This window comes from Camelus dromedarius, chromosome 23, assembly GCF_036321535.1.
Source record: "Camelus dromedarius isolate mCamDro1 chromosome 23, mCamDro1.pat, whole genome shotgun sequence".
In the NCBI taxonomy this organism is placed as follows: Eukaryota; Metazoa; Chordata; class Mammalia; order Artiodactyla; family Camelidae; genus Camelus; species Camelus dromedarius.
Genome location: NC_087458.1, coordinates 11,000,293 through 11,013,989, shown reverse-complemented (window position 1 = coordinate 11,013,989; position 13,697 = coordinate 11,000,293). Strand labels below are relative to the sequence as shown.

Genomic DNA, 13,697 nt, shown 5'->3' with positions numbered 1-13,697 from the left:
CTGTCACGTGACGACCCGGCTCTTAACGAAGATTCGTAGCCTCTCCGTCTCAGGCCGGTTTAGAGGACTTGCTGATTTTCTTGTACGTTTGGTCTCTGCCCTCGCGTCCCTTAGCTGGCGTCTACCAGAATTTGCGAAGATTTCCCAGAATTGTCGCTGATTCAGGCTCTTCGGTCTACATTTTACCTACGTGTATACAAATTTTGTTTCGCACCACCAAACGGAGGACTAGCCCAGATTCTTCACTGCCCACTTCTCGGTCTAGTTTCACTCCCTCTCCCTTCCAGGTGGAACTAAAAACGTCTTGGTAGGGCTCCTGAGACACCCAGGGAAAAAGATACTTTGGGTTCCCTGCCATTGTAAAGTGAATCTTCTCTAATACAGAGGTGCAGTGCGCAAATTGAGATCCGTAGGGGAGTGAACCTCACAAATCAGGATTCCCAAGGGCTGGGAGCCTCCTCTAACCACCTCAGTTAGCTTTTGCCCCACAATTCCTGGCCTTTGAGCTGCTGCATGAACTAGACGCCCACTAACCAAAGACAACTCTCCCTTGTTTCTTGTTTCTATGTGGGTGATACCCACTGCCAGAAGAACCTTGGGGGTGGGGGTGAGGAAAACTCGCTTTGATTTATATACATAAAAACAGTTTTGAGAAACCTAAGCACAGCAACCAGAGCGCTTACAACTTAACAGAGAAAACAAGCAAGTGAGAAAGGAACGAAAGGGAGCAAAAGTTCTTGAGTCTCTTTTGAAGAGGGAAGAGGAGGAGGAGTGAAGGAGACAGCCCAGAGCAACTCTTGTTCTACAATAAAACATTCATTACATTAATATTCAGATCTTATTTATATTTAGCACTCCTGCACTTTTCCTTTCAGGACTTAAATAGCACAGATTCACTTACTTCTGCATCAAATGAAAATGCTATTTTGCATTTCTATAATGCTGGCAAAGAAAGCACTTTAATAGACTTCTAGATTGGAAAGGACCTTAGAGGCTCTCCAACTGGATTTTCTATCCTGTGGATGGAACTCCTCTGCAACACTGCTGACAGCTGAGCTTCAAGACTCTGCTCTAACACATTCAGTAATGAGTACCTCAAAAAACAAGTTTCATTGACTAAAAACTCAGTCATTAGAAAGTTGTTACATTACATACAGTTTTCTGCCATTGATTCTTTCCAGTCATTGATCCTACTTTGGCCCTCTGAAGCTTCACATTAACAAATCCAATGAATACCTCTTTCACTAAATGCTTTAGTTTCACTTAACATGTGTATTGACTTTTTCCCAGAGTCTGTAGAAGGGGATTCAAAGATACATACGTGTATGTTGTCCTCCAGAAGCCTTAGGTAGATAAAAAAAAAAAAAAGTAGCACATAGATAAAGAAAGAAATACAACAAAGAAAGTAGCAGCCCTTGAAAGGGGTATAGGTTAAAGGGGTGGTAGATGAAAGGAGAAAGTTATTACTTGTAACTGGGGAGACAGGGTTAGGCAGGAATGTTGACTACAACATCCTATAAACATTTATTGATGATGATTTTGCCTGTGGAGTTTATGATCAAGCCTCCTATTTAGAGCTCCACAACCCAAATCCAATACTAATCGCTAAATCCACCAAGACTGTGGTATAAGGAGATGCCAGGAAGGTACCAGGAGCCCACAGCTTTACAGGTGAGCCTGTGGTGGTCCCAAAGCAGGAATGAACATTGACCTTTCCCTTCAGTTAACCTCTACAGCCTGTAATTGATGGAAATGAATCATATTAAAATTCAAACCAAGGGTTAAGGCAAGCCCCTTACCACCAGGACTTATCTTAAAAATAAGCAGAAGGGAGAAGCAGGGTCTAGTCCAGGCCTGAGGTGAAAGAAGGGATGGGGAAGAGGTGTAAGAAGGGATGGGGAAGAGGGAAAATCATTCCAGATAGGAGTCTGAGAGGTTCAGCGAAAAGCTAAATTATTTCAGATGATCCCAAGGAGAGAAACAAAGGTGGCAACAATCAGGAGATCTCTGATCTGAATGATTTTTCTGGCCAGATTTGTCTTAAAACTCTGCTCTGACCATGTAGACGTTCCCATTCCTAACCTCAAATACCACCCTAAAACCTTCAGGAAATTCTTATGATGTACCCACTTTAGTCTGTCATTTAAGGCTCTTCACAAACTGGCTTCAACTTTCTTGTACAGACTCCTTTTCTACAATGCCCCTTCAAGATCCCCCAAATCAAGTTAAAGCAGAGGACACCAGATCTGCCTTGAATATGCCCAATACTGTGCAAAATTAACCCCCAACACACACACTTGTTTGTCTCTTTGTCTTTGTTTTTTCTGTTCTATCTGCCTAGATACCTTCATTACTCATTTCTCCTTTTCAAAATGGCATGCATCCCTCAAGATGGATACACATCTAATATTGCCTTCTAGACATGACTCCCTCTTCCTCTGAACTTCATTTATTAAATGAAAGTTATTTTTGTATTTAATCTCTGTTACATAATATAATCTTCCTAATATAGCTCTGTGTGCCCTTCTTTATATTCTCAGCACTTTGTTCATCACTCTACTATATCAAGCATCATGGTTTATTGTATTTGCTTGTTAATGGGTTTGTCCTCTGATCCTCTCTGCCTCCCCAGACTAGATTTTGAACTCCTTGAAGGAGGATCTTAATTTTTATTCCTCTTTCCATTACCCACAAACCTGTGACTCTATATGTAGCTAGCACTCAATATAACTTTGTTGCTTTGCTCTAAACTGAAATGGGCTTAAACTGCAGCATGCGGCAGTGAAAAAATTCCTGAAAAAGAAGGAAACATCAGGGGATTCTTCCCTGGATATTTTCCCATGGAGAAAACTTCTTATCTGGGAAGAATCACCCAGGATGCAGGGAGATGGGGGGAAAAAAAAGACTCCCAAAGGACCTGGTCATCTCAGGAAGCCTATAATTCAGCCCATGGTAGTCAAGATAACAAGGAATGTCCTGTTTCCAAATTCTCTGGGGAAGACCTGCCTCTAGCTCCTAAGCTCTTGGGGAGCCACTTTCAGGTAAGGAGGCTAGGGAGGAAACTCTTTTCATAGCCTTAGGATTCAGGTTCCCCTGCCCATCTATCCCTCAGAGAAATGTGTTTGTGTCCTTTTTTCTGTCCCCCCCCACCACCACCACATTCCAGCCTAGGGCAGGGGTAGGCCAACAGACACAAAGCCCTCAGTGTATGGGGTGGTATGTGTGCCCCCCCACTCCACCCAGAGGACACAATACCCGTTCTGCTTCCTGCACTCTGCCTCCCTCCCCACCACCTCTCAACTGCACATGCCAGGCTGCAATTGGTTACTAGCTCAGGACAGCCCCCTCATACTGGGGCCCCGGGGGATTTTAAGCGGGTTCCAGGAGCCCCCGCTCAGTTCCTTTTCCCCCACTCTCCCAACCCCGCAGACGCTCCAGGCCCCAGCCCCTGCCCCAGCTATGGCTCCTGGGGCTCCCTCGTCCAGCCCTAGTCCTGTCCTGGCTGCGCTACTCTTCTCCTCTTTGGGTAAGTGGAGTGACCACAGTCTGGGGTACCTGGGGCTCAGGTTGTCTCTCAGCAACCTTCCCATGGCCTTCACTGCACTCCCCACTGCAATCAAAGAAAGAGTGAGCAAGAGCAGGAATATATATATATATATATAGTTTGGAGGGAGGCAGTAAAGGTAAAGGTACTCTGTGAAGGGAGAAGGTAAAAGAGTGTAGAGAGCTTCCCTGAGGTGGACCTGTCTGGAGCTAGGTTGGAAACTACTAACATGCCGTCAGAGCCATGCTGAGGGCCTAGTAGGAAGCAATGTTAGAGCTTGATAAGAACACAGGTTCAGACGTTTCAGACATCTGGTTCTGGTCCCTACTCCTCCCCTAGTTGTGCAGGAGGTACCTAACCTTAGTTTCCCAGAAAAGTAGTCAGAGAAAGTGATCTAAGGAAGGAGCCCAAGATTTGTGGTCCCAACTCCTCAGATCCTTTTTCTCTTGGTGCCTCAGTTTCTCTCTGTGGATCAGTTACCCATTATGTGGGTGAATGGGAGGTTCCAGGATATTCTAGAATCTTGTCCATCTAAAATTGTCTTCCACCTGAGTTGACCCGCTCCTTCTTTGCCACGTGGCAGATGTTGGGTGAGAAAGAGAAGTTCAGAGTAGAATTATTTGAATGGATCCTTCCCTTTTCCAAAATGCCCCGAAGCCTAATGCAATGGGTGAGCAGTAGGCAAATGGGGGACTGGGGAGCTGGTTAGAATGTCTGATTCTCTGTTGTCTCCTTGAGTCCTAAACTCAGAACCTAGACTCTTTTGGGCTGTATTGCACCATTCAGAGGTACTCTGAGAAAATGTTAAGGATAAGGAGTTGGAGAAGAGCATAGGGAGGGAAATGGGGAGAGGGAATCTTGGAGTATAAGGAGGAGAGTTCTGTCTCAGCACCTGACCCACTCATAGAATCATTGAACAGAGCTGAAGGGCAGTGGCTGAAATTTGAACAGGAGGAATAGAAGTTAGATCCAATGAATAACCTTCCTTGTTACATTTGGGATTCCCAAGAAGGCTCTAAGGCTGAATCCCAGGAGGTGAGTCACTGATATTGCATTCTAAGGTGGGGGATTTGGGACTATGGAGCCCAAGGGGGAGAGAAGGGGGGAGGTATGAACCCTCAGCATTGGTCAGACAATAGGTCTCTGTTTATTTGGTTGCTTCCTCCCCCTCCCATAGAACAAAAGGGTCTACAGTTGCCCCCAGCCAGGGCCAGCCCACACACATAATCCCTCTGGAATGGCTTTCCTTGTGTGGGTGAGTCTTGGGAGTGGCACTGGGCCAGAATGGCCAAGAGGATGGTGAGGAGGGTCAAACCAGAACCACAGAGGTCTCACATGCAGAGTCATCTGAATTCTGGGCTTGGGGGTCCTGCTCTGCATCAGCTTCCCCTGAGTGGGGTATGAGTTCCTTCCCTCCCTGACCTGCCCACCCCACCCCCCACACAAGAGCAGCTGTATGGAAACCAGCAATGAAGACAGCTGGGCCAGGGAAGAAGACTTACTTTCTCCAGTGTCTTCTTCTTTTTTTTTTTTTTTTTTGCAAGAAATTTGAGTTTGCCATACTGTGAAATACTATGCAGCTGTTAAAAATAAGATTGATCTCTATGAATCAACATGAAACACTCCCTCAGATACATATATTCTTAAGCAAAAAAAGAAGTAGAATATAATTCAATGTATGTTAAAAAGGAAAGCTCCACAGAACAAAACTATTTCTTACATGTACATGTATATATTGAGTTTGATACATAGAAAATGGTTACACATTAAAGTGATAACATTGGTTATGTATGGGAGGGGACTAAAAGAAAGAAATTGGTTGGGGCATTTCAAGAAAGAATTTAGCTTTCTTTATTTCTATTGCTTGAATAGTTTAAGAAGAATGCTATATGTGTTATCTGTATAATTTATAATGTTTTAAAATTGTAAAGGTTACATCTAAGGGATAGCTTAAGAATTAGATACTGACCCAAAGGGAAAGTAAGACTTGGAGACAGAATCCAACTTCTAAAAATTGGAGAATTCTGTTACTGCTGATTTCATTTCCTCTATCAAACATGCTGAAGAGCTTGAGCCAACATGGTATTTCTATTCATTTATTCAATTAGTCCAGACTGACTTGGGCCTCAGTATTCATCATTTCTGCCCCAGTCTTTGCTATGGCCTGTGACTAAGCCTTGACTTCCTGTTGATCTCACTTCCTCTATATCCCTCATTGGGCTCACATGTGCATCTGTTTCCCTCTCTGTTTGCAGTGCTCTTCCCGGCCCAGGCCATTGTGGTTTACACAGATAGGGAGGTCCACGGTGCTGTGGGCTCCCAGGTGACCTTGCATTGCTCCTTCTGGTCCAGCGAGTGGGTCTCAGATGACATCTCCTTCACCTGGCGCTACCAACCTGAAGGTGGCCGGGATGCCATCTCGGTGAGTGCCTGGGAGAATCCTGGGATTGGATAACAGAAAGGGTGCTTCAGAGAACAACAGAAAAGAGATCTTGGGCTAAGGAAGGGGGAATCCTTTATGACCCATAACCCCAACTTTGGCAAGGTAAGTGGCAATCTTTGTCATCCTGACTAGGTCCTGTCGACACTAATGCCCCCTCCCCAGCACCATGCTCTCCATCCCAGAATCCCTCACTCTGAGGCTAAAGCTACATGCTTCTCCTCATTCCTCATAGATCTTTCACTATGCCAAGGGACAACCCTACATCGATGAGGTGGGGACCTTCAAAGAGCGCATCCAGTGGGTAGGAGACCCTTACTGGAAGGATGGTTCCATTGTCATACACAACCTGGACTATAGCGACAACGGCACTTTCACCTGTGACGTCAAAAACCCACCAGACATAGTGGGCAAGACCTCTCAGGTCACACTCTATGTCTTTGAAAAAGGTGTGAGAGGAAGTGGGACGGGGTAGGGGGAATGGGAGGCAGTTCAGAGAGGGGATCATGCCTCCCCGAGAGGCTGGGGGAAGGGGCAAAATGCCCGGGCTTATGCCCTTCTGGCACTGGGAGAGTGGGCAAAAGGCAGACTTGGTCGGAAAGTCTTACATTCCTCAACTGCAGGGAATAGGTGCGGAGCTAGGAACGAAAGATGCTTGTCCCTGCTCATTCCTCGACTTCTCTTCCTCCCCTCCTAGTGCCTACTAGGTATGGGGTAGTGCTGGGAGCTGTGATCGGGGGTGTCTTGGGGATAGTGCTATTGTCGCTGCTGCTTTTCTACCTGGTTCGGTACTGCTGGCTACGCAGGCAGGCGGCCCTGCAGAGGAGGCTCAGGTAAGGGGCGGAGCCTGACTCCCCTCCCCCACTCCGACTACTCCCCATCTGGGCACAGACTACTCCGGTGGGTGGGAGGGCCAAAGGGGAGAGGAAGCCTTGACTGCTCTGCCAGGGGTTCCGGAGGGGCCAAATCCGTTGCACCTCCCCGCCCCCCCTTTCTCTGTAGTGCCATGGAGAAGGGGAAATTGCACAAGCCTTCGAAGGACTCGTCGAAGCGCGGCCGGCAGGTTAGAGGGACTTGGGGAGCCGCCTGGCAGCAGTTAGGCGGGGGGATGGGAACAGTCCAGCCCCACCAGATCGATGACTGATGTGTGCACCCCTCCCCACAGACGCCAGTGCTATATGCCATGCTGGACCACAGCAGAAGCACCAAAGCTGTCAGTGAGAAGAAGACTAAGGGGTTGGGGGAGTCTCGCAAGGATAAGAAATAGCGGTTAGCGGGCCGGGCGGGGGATCGGGGGCCAGGGGCAGAGGTCTCCAAAGGCGCTCGGGTGGTGGTCATCGAGATGGAGCTTCGAAAGGATGAGCAGAACTCGGAGCTCCGGCCTGCTGTCAAGTCCCCCAGCAGAACCAGCCTCAAGAACGCCCTCAAGAACATGATAGGCCTGGACTCAGAAAAGTGATCACCCCCCGCCCCCAGGCCCTGCCAGAGCAGGGGGACCTAGGCTCCTCCATCCCCTGTCTAGGTGCTTTCCTCCTTCGCTCCCCAGCCCTGCCCTGCCGGCACCTCCCTTTGAGATGTAAGTTTCATTCCAAAATTCATTCCCCAGGCACTTCATATTCTCTCCTGCCTTTACCCCTTGGCTTTCTGGGATCCCGGGGCCCCATCCTACCCTTCACCTGCCCCAAGGACTGCGTGTTTGGTGCCTGTTTCTCTGGCGCCGAGAAGAAAGGGACCTTGATACCCTGTGCCTCAATTCCAGGCCACCTGGTATCCCATCCCCTGCACCACCTAGCCTATCCCTCTGGCTCTTTTCTTTCTGACCTTCCCTCCCTTCCATCAGGTGGCCCAGTTCCCTGCTCTTTTGTCCCAGTTAACACCCAGATCACCCAGATCAAACTCTCCTTCAGGGTTTATTTAGATTGTTAGTTATTTTTTATTTTTTAATCCATTCTTGTTTGTTTGTTTGTTTGTTTATCTGTGCCTATGCTCCACCCTCCCCCCCATGACTGAGTACCAATGACGTCATGTGGCTTTTGCAATTCCTTAACCCCCATCAAATCCTTAACTGAGTCTAGCAGATGGGCCCCTGATCCTCAAACCTCAGCTATAGGAATGGTGCCCCCTGACCACTTTGGAGCACTATTCTGAGAGTCATGGGAAAGGAGACAGAGACAAAGGATCCTCATAGGTCAGGGGGCTGAGGAGGGGGGCACATGAGCCTAAGAAACAGCTTTTAAATAACCAAAGAGAAAGCAGAAAAAAACAAATGAGAGGTGGGGGGAGAGGGAAGAGGCTACACTCCCAGCCACAGGGGATTCTTAGGATTTTTCTACATTCTGTACATTTCTTCTCAAACCCCCAAATGTCCTTAAATGTTTAATAAACACTGACATTTCCAGAAGCTGCTGCCTCCATCTCCAATTTCCTCATTCTCCTGGGAACAATCCCTGTCCCTTATCCCATCCCTAACTTCCCACCTTCCCTATCCCTCTCCTCCCCAACCCATTCTCCTCCCCATCTGGTTTCAGTTGTTAAGAATTTAATTTTATAGTATGGGATTACATAGTATAGTGGAAAGAACTCTGAAATAGGTTCATAAGACAAATTCGTACATTCAGCAGATACCCAGTGAGTTCGTACTGTGTGCTAAACTGTGTGTCAGGCTCTGCATTTACATGGGTTATAACAGACTCCCTCTTCACCAAGATCTGAATCCTTAAAACGTCTCAGCCACTCACTAACTGTGTGATCCAGGGCTAGTTACTTGACTTAGGTGACCCTGTTTTAACATTTGTAAACAACTGAAATAATGATATCTGTACTGCTTAATTCCCGGGAGTTTTGTAAGAATCACATGCGATCCTGTGTATGGAAATCTTTGTAAACTATAAATTGATATACAACTAAGATATTAAGAATCAGTCCTTTTAAGAGGTTTCTTAATCTTGCCTAAAGGATTACACTTTATAAACTAGCACTAATCTCATTTACCCCTACAAACACATTCACATACAACTTTGTTTCCTTGGTGCGCTATTTTAGGTGTACTATTAATAACTTATCAGCTAGTTTGTGGGTATGCCAGTTTAGGCACACCATTAATATCCTGGAATCCTTAAATAATTGTGGAAAAACATACATGTGTCTTTTTCCTCTGGGAGTTACTGATGGTAGAAAAACAAGCTTCCCACAGTCATTTCTTTACCTTGGTAAGAGGTTAAAGATAAGATTTTTAACAGCAGATTTACCAAAATCCAGAGTGCTTCCATTTATTTCAAGGGATGTCTTCCACTTCTCTTAAAAGAAAGCTTAACCCAAATTAATTTAATTAAAAAACTAATAGATTCCACTAGGTAAATACAAATCAAAACTACAGTGAGATACCTACCATGTCACATCCATTAGGATGGCTACTATCAAAACCAAAACAAAACAAAGTGTTAACATGGATGTGGAGAAGTTGGAACCCTTGTGCACTGTCGGTGAGAATGTAAAATGGTACTGCCCCTGTGGAAAGTATGAAGATTCCTCAAAAAGTTAAATATAAAATTACCATATGATCCAGCAGTTCCACTTCTGGGTATTTATCCAAAAAAATTAAAAGCAGTGTCTTGAAGAAATATTTGTACACCCTTGCTCATTGCAGCATTATTCACAATAGCTAAAATGTGGAAGCAACCCAAATTCCAACTGATGACTGGATAAAGAAAATGTGGTATATCTATACATACAATGGGATACTATTCAGATGTAAAGGGAAGGTATAGCTTAAGTGGTAGAGTGCATGCTTAGCATGCAGGAGGTCCTGGGTTCAATCCCCAGTACCTCCTCTAAAAATAAATAAACCTAGTTACCTCCTCCACCCCATGCCAACATAAAATAATTCAATATTCAACTGTAAAAAGAAAGAAAATTCTGATATATTCTACAACATGTATGAACTTGAGGATGTTAAGCATTATTAGCAAGTGAAACAAGCCAGCCATTCAAAGACAAATCCTGTGTGATTCCACTGTATGAGGTTCTTAAAGTAGTCATAATCATAGAGACAGAAAGTAGAAAGTAGTTGTCAGGAGCTGGGGAAATGGGAGAATGGGCATTTATTGTTTAATAGGTATAGAGTCAGTCTCAGTTTTACAAGATGAAGAGTTACAGAGATGGATAATGGTGATGGTTGCACAACATTATGAATGTACTTAATATCACTGAAATATATAGAATTTAAAAAGATTGAGGTAAATTTTATGTTAAGCGTATTTTACCACAATTTTTTTTAATTGGAAAATAAAAGCTAATAGAGTCTATATAGCTTTTTCAGGGTGGGAGAGGAAGCTTAGTCACAACTCAGTAAAGTTGGGAATATCAGGCGGTGCGGAATAGCTCAGTGGTAGAGGGCATGCTTAGCATGCACAAGGTCCTGGGTTCAAATGCCAGTACCTCCAATTAAAAAAAAAAAGTTGGGAATACCTAAGTAAAGATTAGATTATCAGTGGATCAGAATATAGAGTTGGGAAATGCAAGTAAGTGTGAGAACATATTATATCATAAAAATAACACTTCAGTTCAGTGATAAATGAATGGATTATTTAATAAGACATATTGATGCAATTGACTTTTATGTCTGGGAGAAAATAAAGTAAGATCTCACATCACATAGAAAAATAAAATCTAAATGTTAAGAAATAAAATACAAATATCAGAAGGAAATAAGAATTTTTGTTTAATCTTCAAATGGGAAAGCCTTTTAAACAAGACAGGAAATCCAGAAATCCTAAAAAGGTACATAAAATCTTGCACCCCTTTAATGGCAGAATATAAACAAAACCAAAAGGTAATCATGGAGAAAAATACAACACAAATGAATTATCTTTCTACACATAACAGGCTAACAACTCCTTTATTCGCATCTTCAGCTACTGTCCCATTTCTCAGGTTCCCTCTATAGCAAAACTTCTTAAGTAAGTCTGGGGCACTATTCTTCCATTTTCTCTTCAACTCACTCACTCCATCGCTCTACTGAAACTGCTCCTGTCAAAGGGCATCAACGATGTCCATTTAGCCAAATTTGAAGGTCACTTTTCAGTCCTCATCCTTTCAGCAGCATTTAACATTATTGGCCACTTCCTCTTTCTAATAACACTTTATCTCTTGGCTTCCTGGAAACACATTATTATGGATTTTCTCTTACCTATTTGAGAAATGTATGACAATTTTAAAGTAGAGATTGAAACAACCAGGAAGACATCTTTTGTTTGTCCCATGGGATGCGTGTTTGTTTATTCAAATTAAAGGTTCATTTGATTATCACAGAGCAACAATTATTTTGAACTGAATGTTGTTTTCCCCCTTTAGATGGGAACTGCATTCTCACTACTCTCACTTCCTTACCTGCCTGACTACTCTTAGCATGAATTTCCTGCTCTACATTAAAACAGCTAAGAAATTGGACATAGTGAACAATGAAATGTGAAAGTGAAGCTGGAGAAGGGAGGTTATAGTCAGACTACAACCCAGAGCTTCTTACAGTTCCTCGAACAGGCCAACAGTCCTGGTGTCCAGCTCTGGCTACATTAGTTACTCCTCAAACTCAGAGTCCCACTGAATATTCTGTTATCTAAAGACTAAATTGTGGAAGTTTACTTCCGACAGGGGTAACGGTGAAGGACAGTGGTGAAGGAAAATTCTCTCAGTGAAAAAAACAAAAACAAAAACAAAATCCCAAAAAGTTATACAAATGTAAGATTAACAAGTTTGATCTAATGAATAACATAGTGAAAATAGTTAATAATACTGTGTCATGTAATTGAATGCTGCTAAGAGAGTAGATCTTAGGCCTCTCGTTCCCTCACCTTCCCAGATGGCCTTCACTCTGTCTATGGAGTGTGTAAATACTTTTACTTCAATCCTTCTCCCCCACCCCATGCCTTGTGGCCTCTCTGGCCTGGAGATGGCCTATACTCTGTCTATGCAGTGGGCATCTCTCTGAATAGATCTTTTACGAAAAAAAAAAATGTAGATCTTAAATTTTCTCACCACAAAAAAGAAATGGTAACTACATGATAAGATGGAGGTGGTAGCTAATACTATGGTGGTAATCATTTTGTGATTTATAAATGTATCTAATAAGCAATTGTATATCTTAAACTGAACACAATATGTGTCAATTATAGCTCAATAAAGCAGCAGGGGAGGAAGGGAGTTATACCAAAATCTATGTTCTATATTCCTTCCCAGAAGACAGTTTTCATGTATAGAAATAAATGGGACATGCAAAGTTCTTTTGAGAAATTACTGCTAAAGAGCAGAGAGTGTCTTGTCCATTGAGCCAGGCTCCACTGAGATAGTGGAGTTTTCATTGTATCTCCTCCCTCCTGGTTAGTCACATTCAGGAAATAAAAGGGATCAGAATACCTTCTCCTTGGGAAGCTGTCACCCAGTGTGGGCAAAGCCACTTGTTTGAGCCTCCCCAACAAAAGCAGAGAGTTTGGGACTGAGCAGAGTTGTACACACACAGAGTAAAAGAGAAATCTCTTTCACTAAGCAAAGGGTTCATTCTAGTGTGTGTGAATGTTATTTAATATTGTTCTGGGGTAGAATAAAGATTCAGCAGAATCTGTGTGTCTGATTTGCTTAAATCTCTTTGCTTATTCTAAAAGAACCAAAAGTTAGGAATTGTCTAAAGAAGGAACTCATCCCTGTTTTCAGCGAGACCTAAAACAGGAATCAAACCAAACCTGCTTTAATTCTTACTGTGGCTCTCTTTGACCAGGGACAAATCACCTGACTGCATAACTTTGAGTTTTGTTAAGTTAATATCTATCCTATGGTGCATTTAAAAGAAGAAATTGAGAATATGTGTGAACCACGTCACTAAATACCTGGCATAGAGTAGACGACCCATCTGTACTAGGTCCTAGTCATTATTTACATCCTTTTTTTTCCCTATGTTCAGTTGAAGCAAGTGGGAAACCTCTCCCACAAAACACACTCAGGCAGGAGGGCCTAACTCACTGCCTACAGGCCGGATCTCAGTCTATTACTGTCTGCTTCAAAATTCAGACACCATCACAACACAGACAGATCCTTTTGTCCTGTAAGGGCTTTCCTTTCTAGGCATTAAGTATGGCTCCCAGCTGAGCCCCCATTATTTATCCTGCAGTCCCTCTCTAAGTATCTAGCCCATGGTAAAGACTCACAGCTTATCAGTAAGCTTTAAGAGTCTCTTTTAGGGAAGAAGTGATGGAGGCAGGAAAAAGATGAGCTTCTGAATTTTCAGGCTAGTGCTGGGCATGGCTTTCCAATCCCCACAGACCCAGTGCCCCTTTTACTATTCTGAAATAATATTCGTGTGATGTAAACTATGCACATAATTTCAAAAAGTAGATATGGTACTCTATATTATAAAGGTGAAATAAAAGATTAATTTATAATAAAGTTGTAAGTATTTTAATATGAAATGTTCAGGCATAACTGGAAGCATTGGTGACACAGATTTCTGAAATGATAAGCAACTCTTGGTAAAGTTCTGAACAAAACAAAGCACAAGTTTCTTCAATCTACATGTTAGTTGCATTTCTGGGAAATTCAGTGTTTAAAATGGTGCAAAAGATACTTTGTGTTTATGTGTAAAATGACATTGGATTCTAGGTGCCCTCAGATTATAACAGGTTTTTCACATTAATATCCAGTGGTACTTTTAAAAGACATGTGGGA

General features: G+C 43.4%; 1 protein-coding gene across 1 annotated transcript; it reads left to right on the top strand.

Moving 5' to 3' along the window:
- Window positions 1–3,379: 3,379 nt before the first annotated feature.
- Window positions 3,380–8,385, top strand: MPZ (myelin protein zero). Its single transcript, XM_010993033.3, has 6 exons — window positions 3,380–3,526; window positions 5,800–5,966; window positions 6,220–6,433; window positions 6,682–6,817; window positions 6,987–7,047; window positions 7,150–8,385. Exons 1-6 carry the CDS (start codon window positions 3,460–3,462, stop codon window positions 7,249–7,251), a joined length of 747 nt encoding a protein of 248 aa, XP_010991335.1. The 5' UTR covers window positions 3,380–3,459; the 3' UTR covers window positions 7,252–8,385.
- The last annotated feature ends 5,312 nt before the right edge of the window (window positions 8,386–13,697 follow it).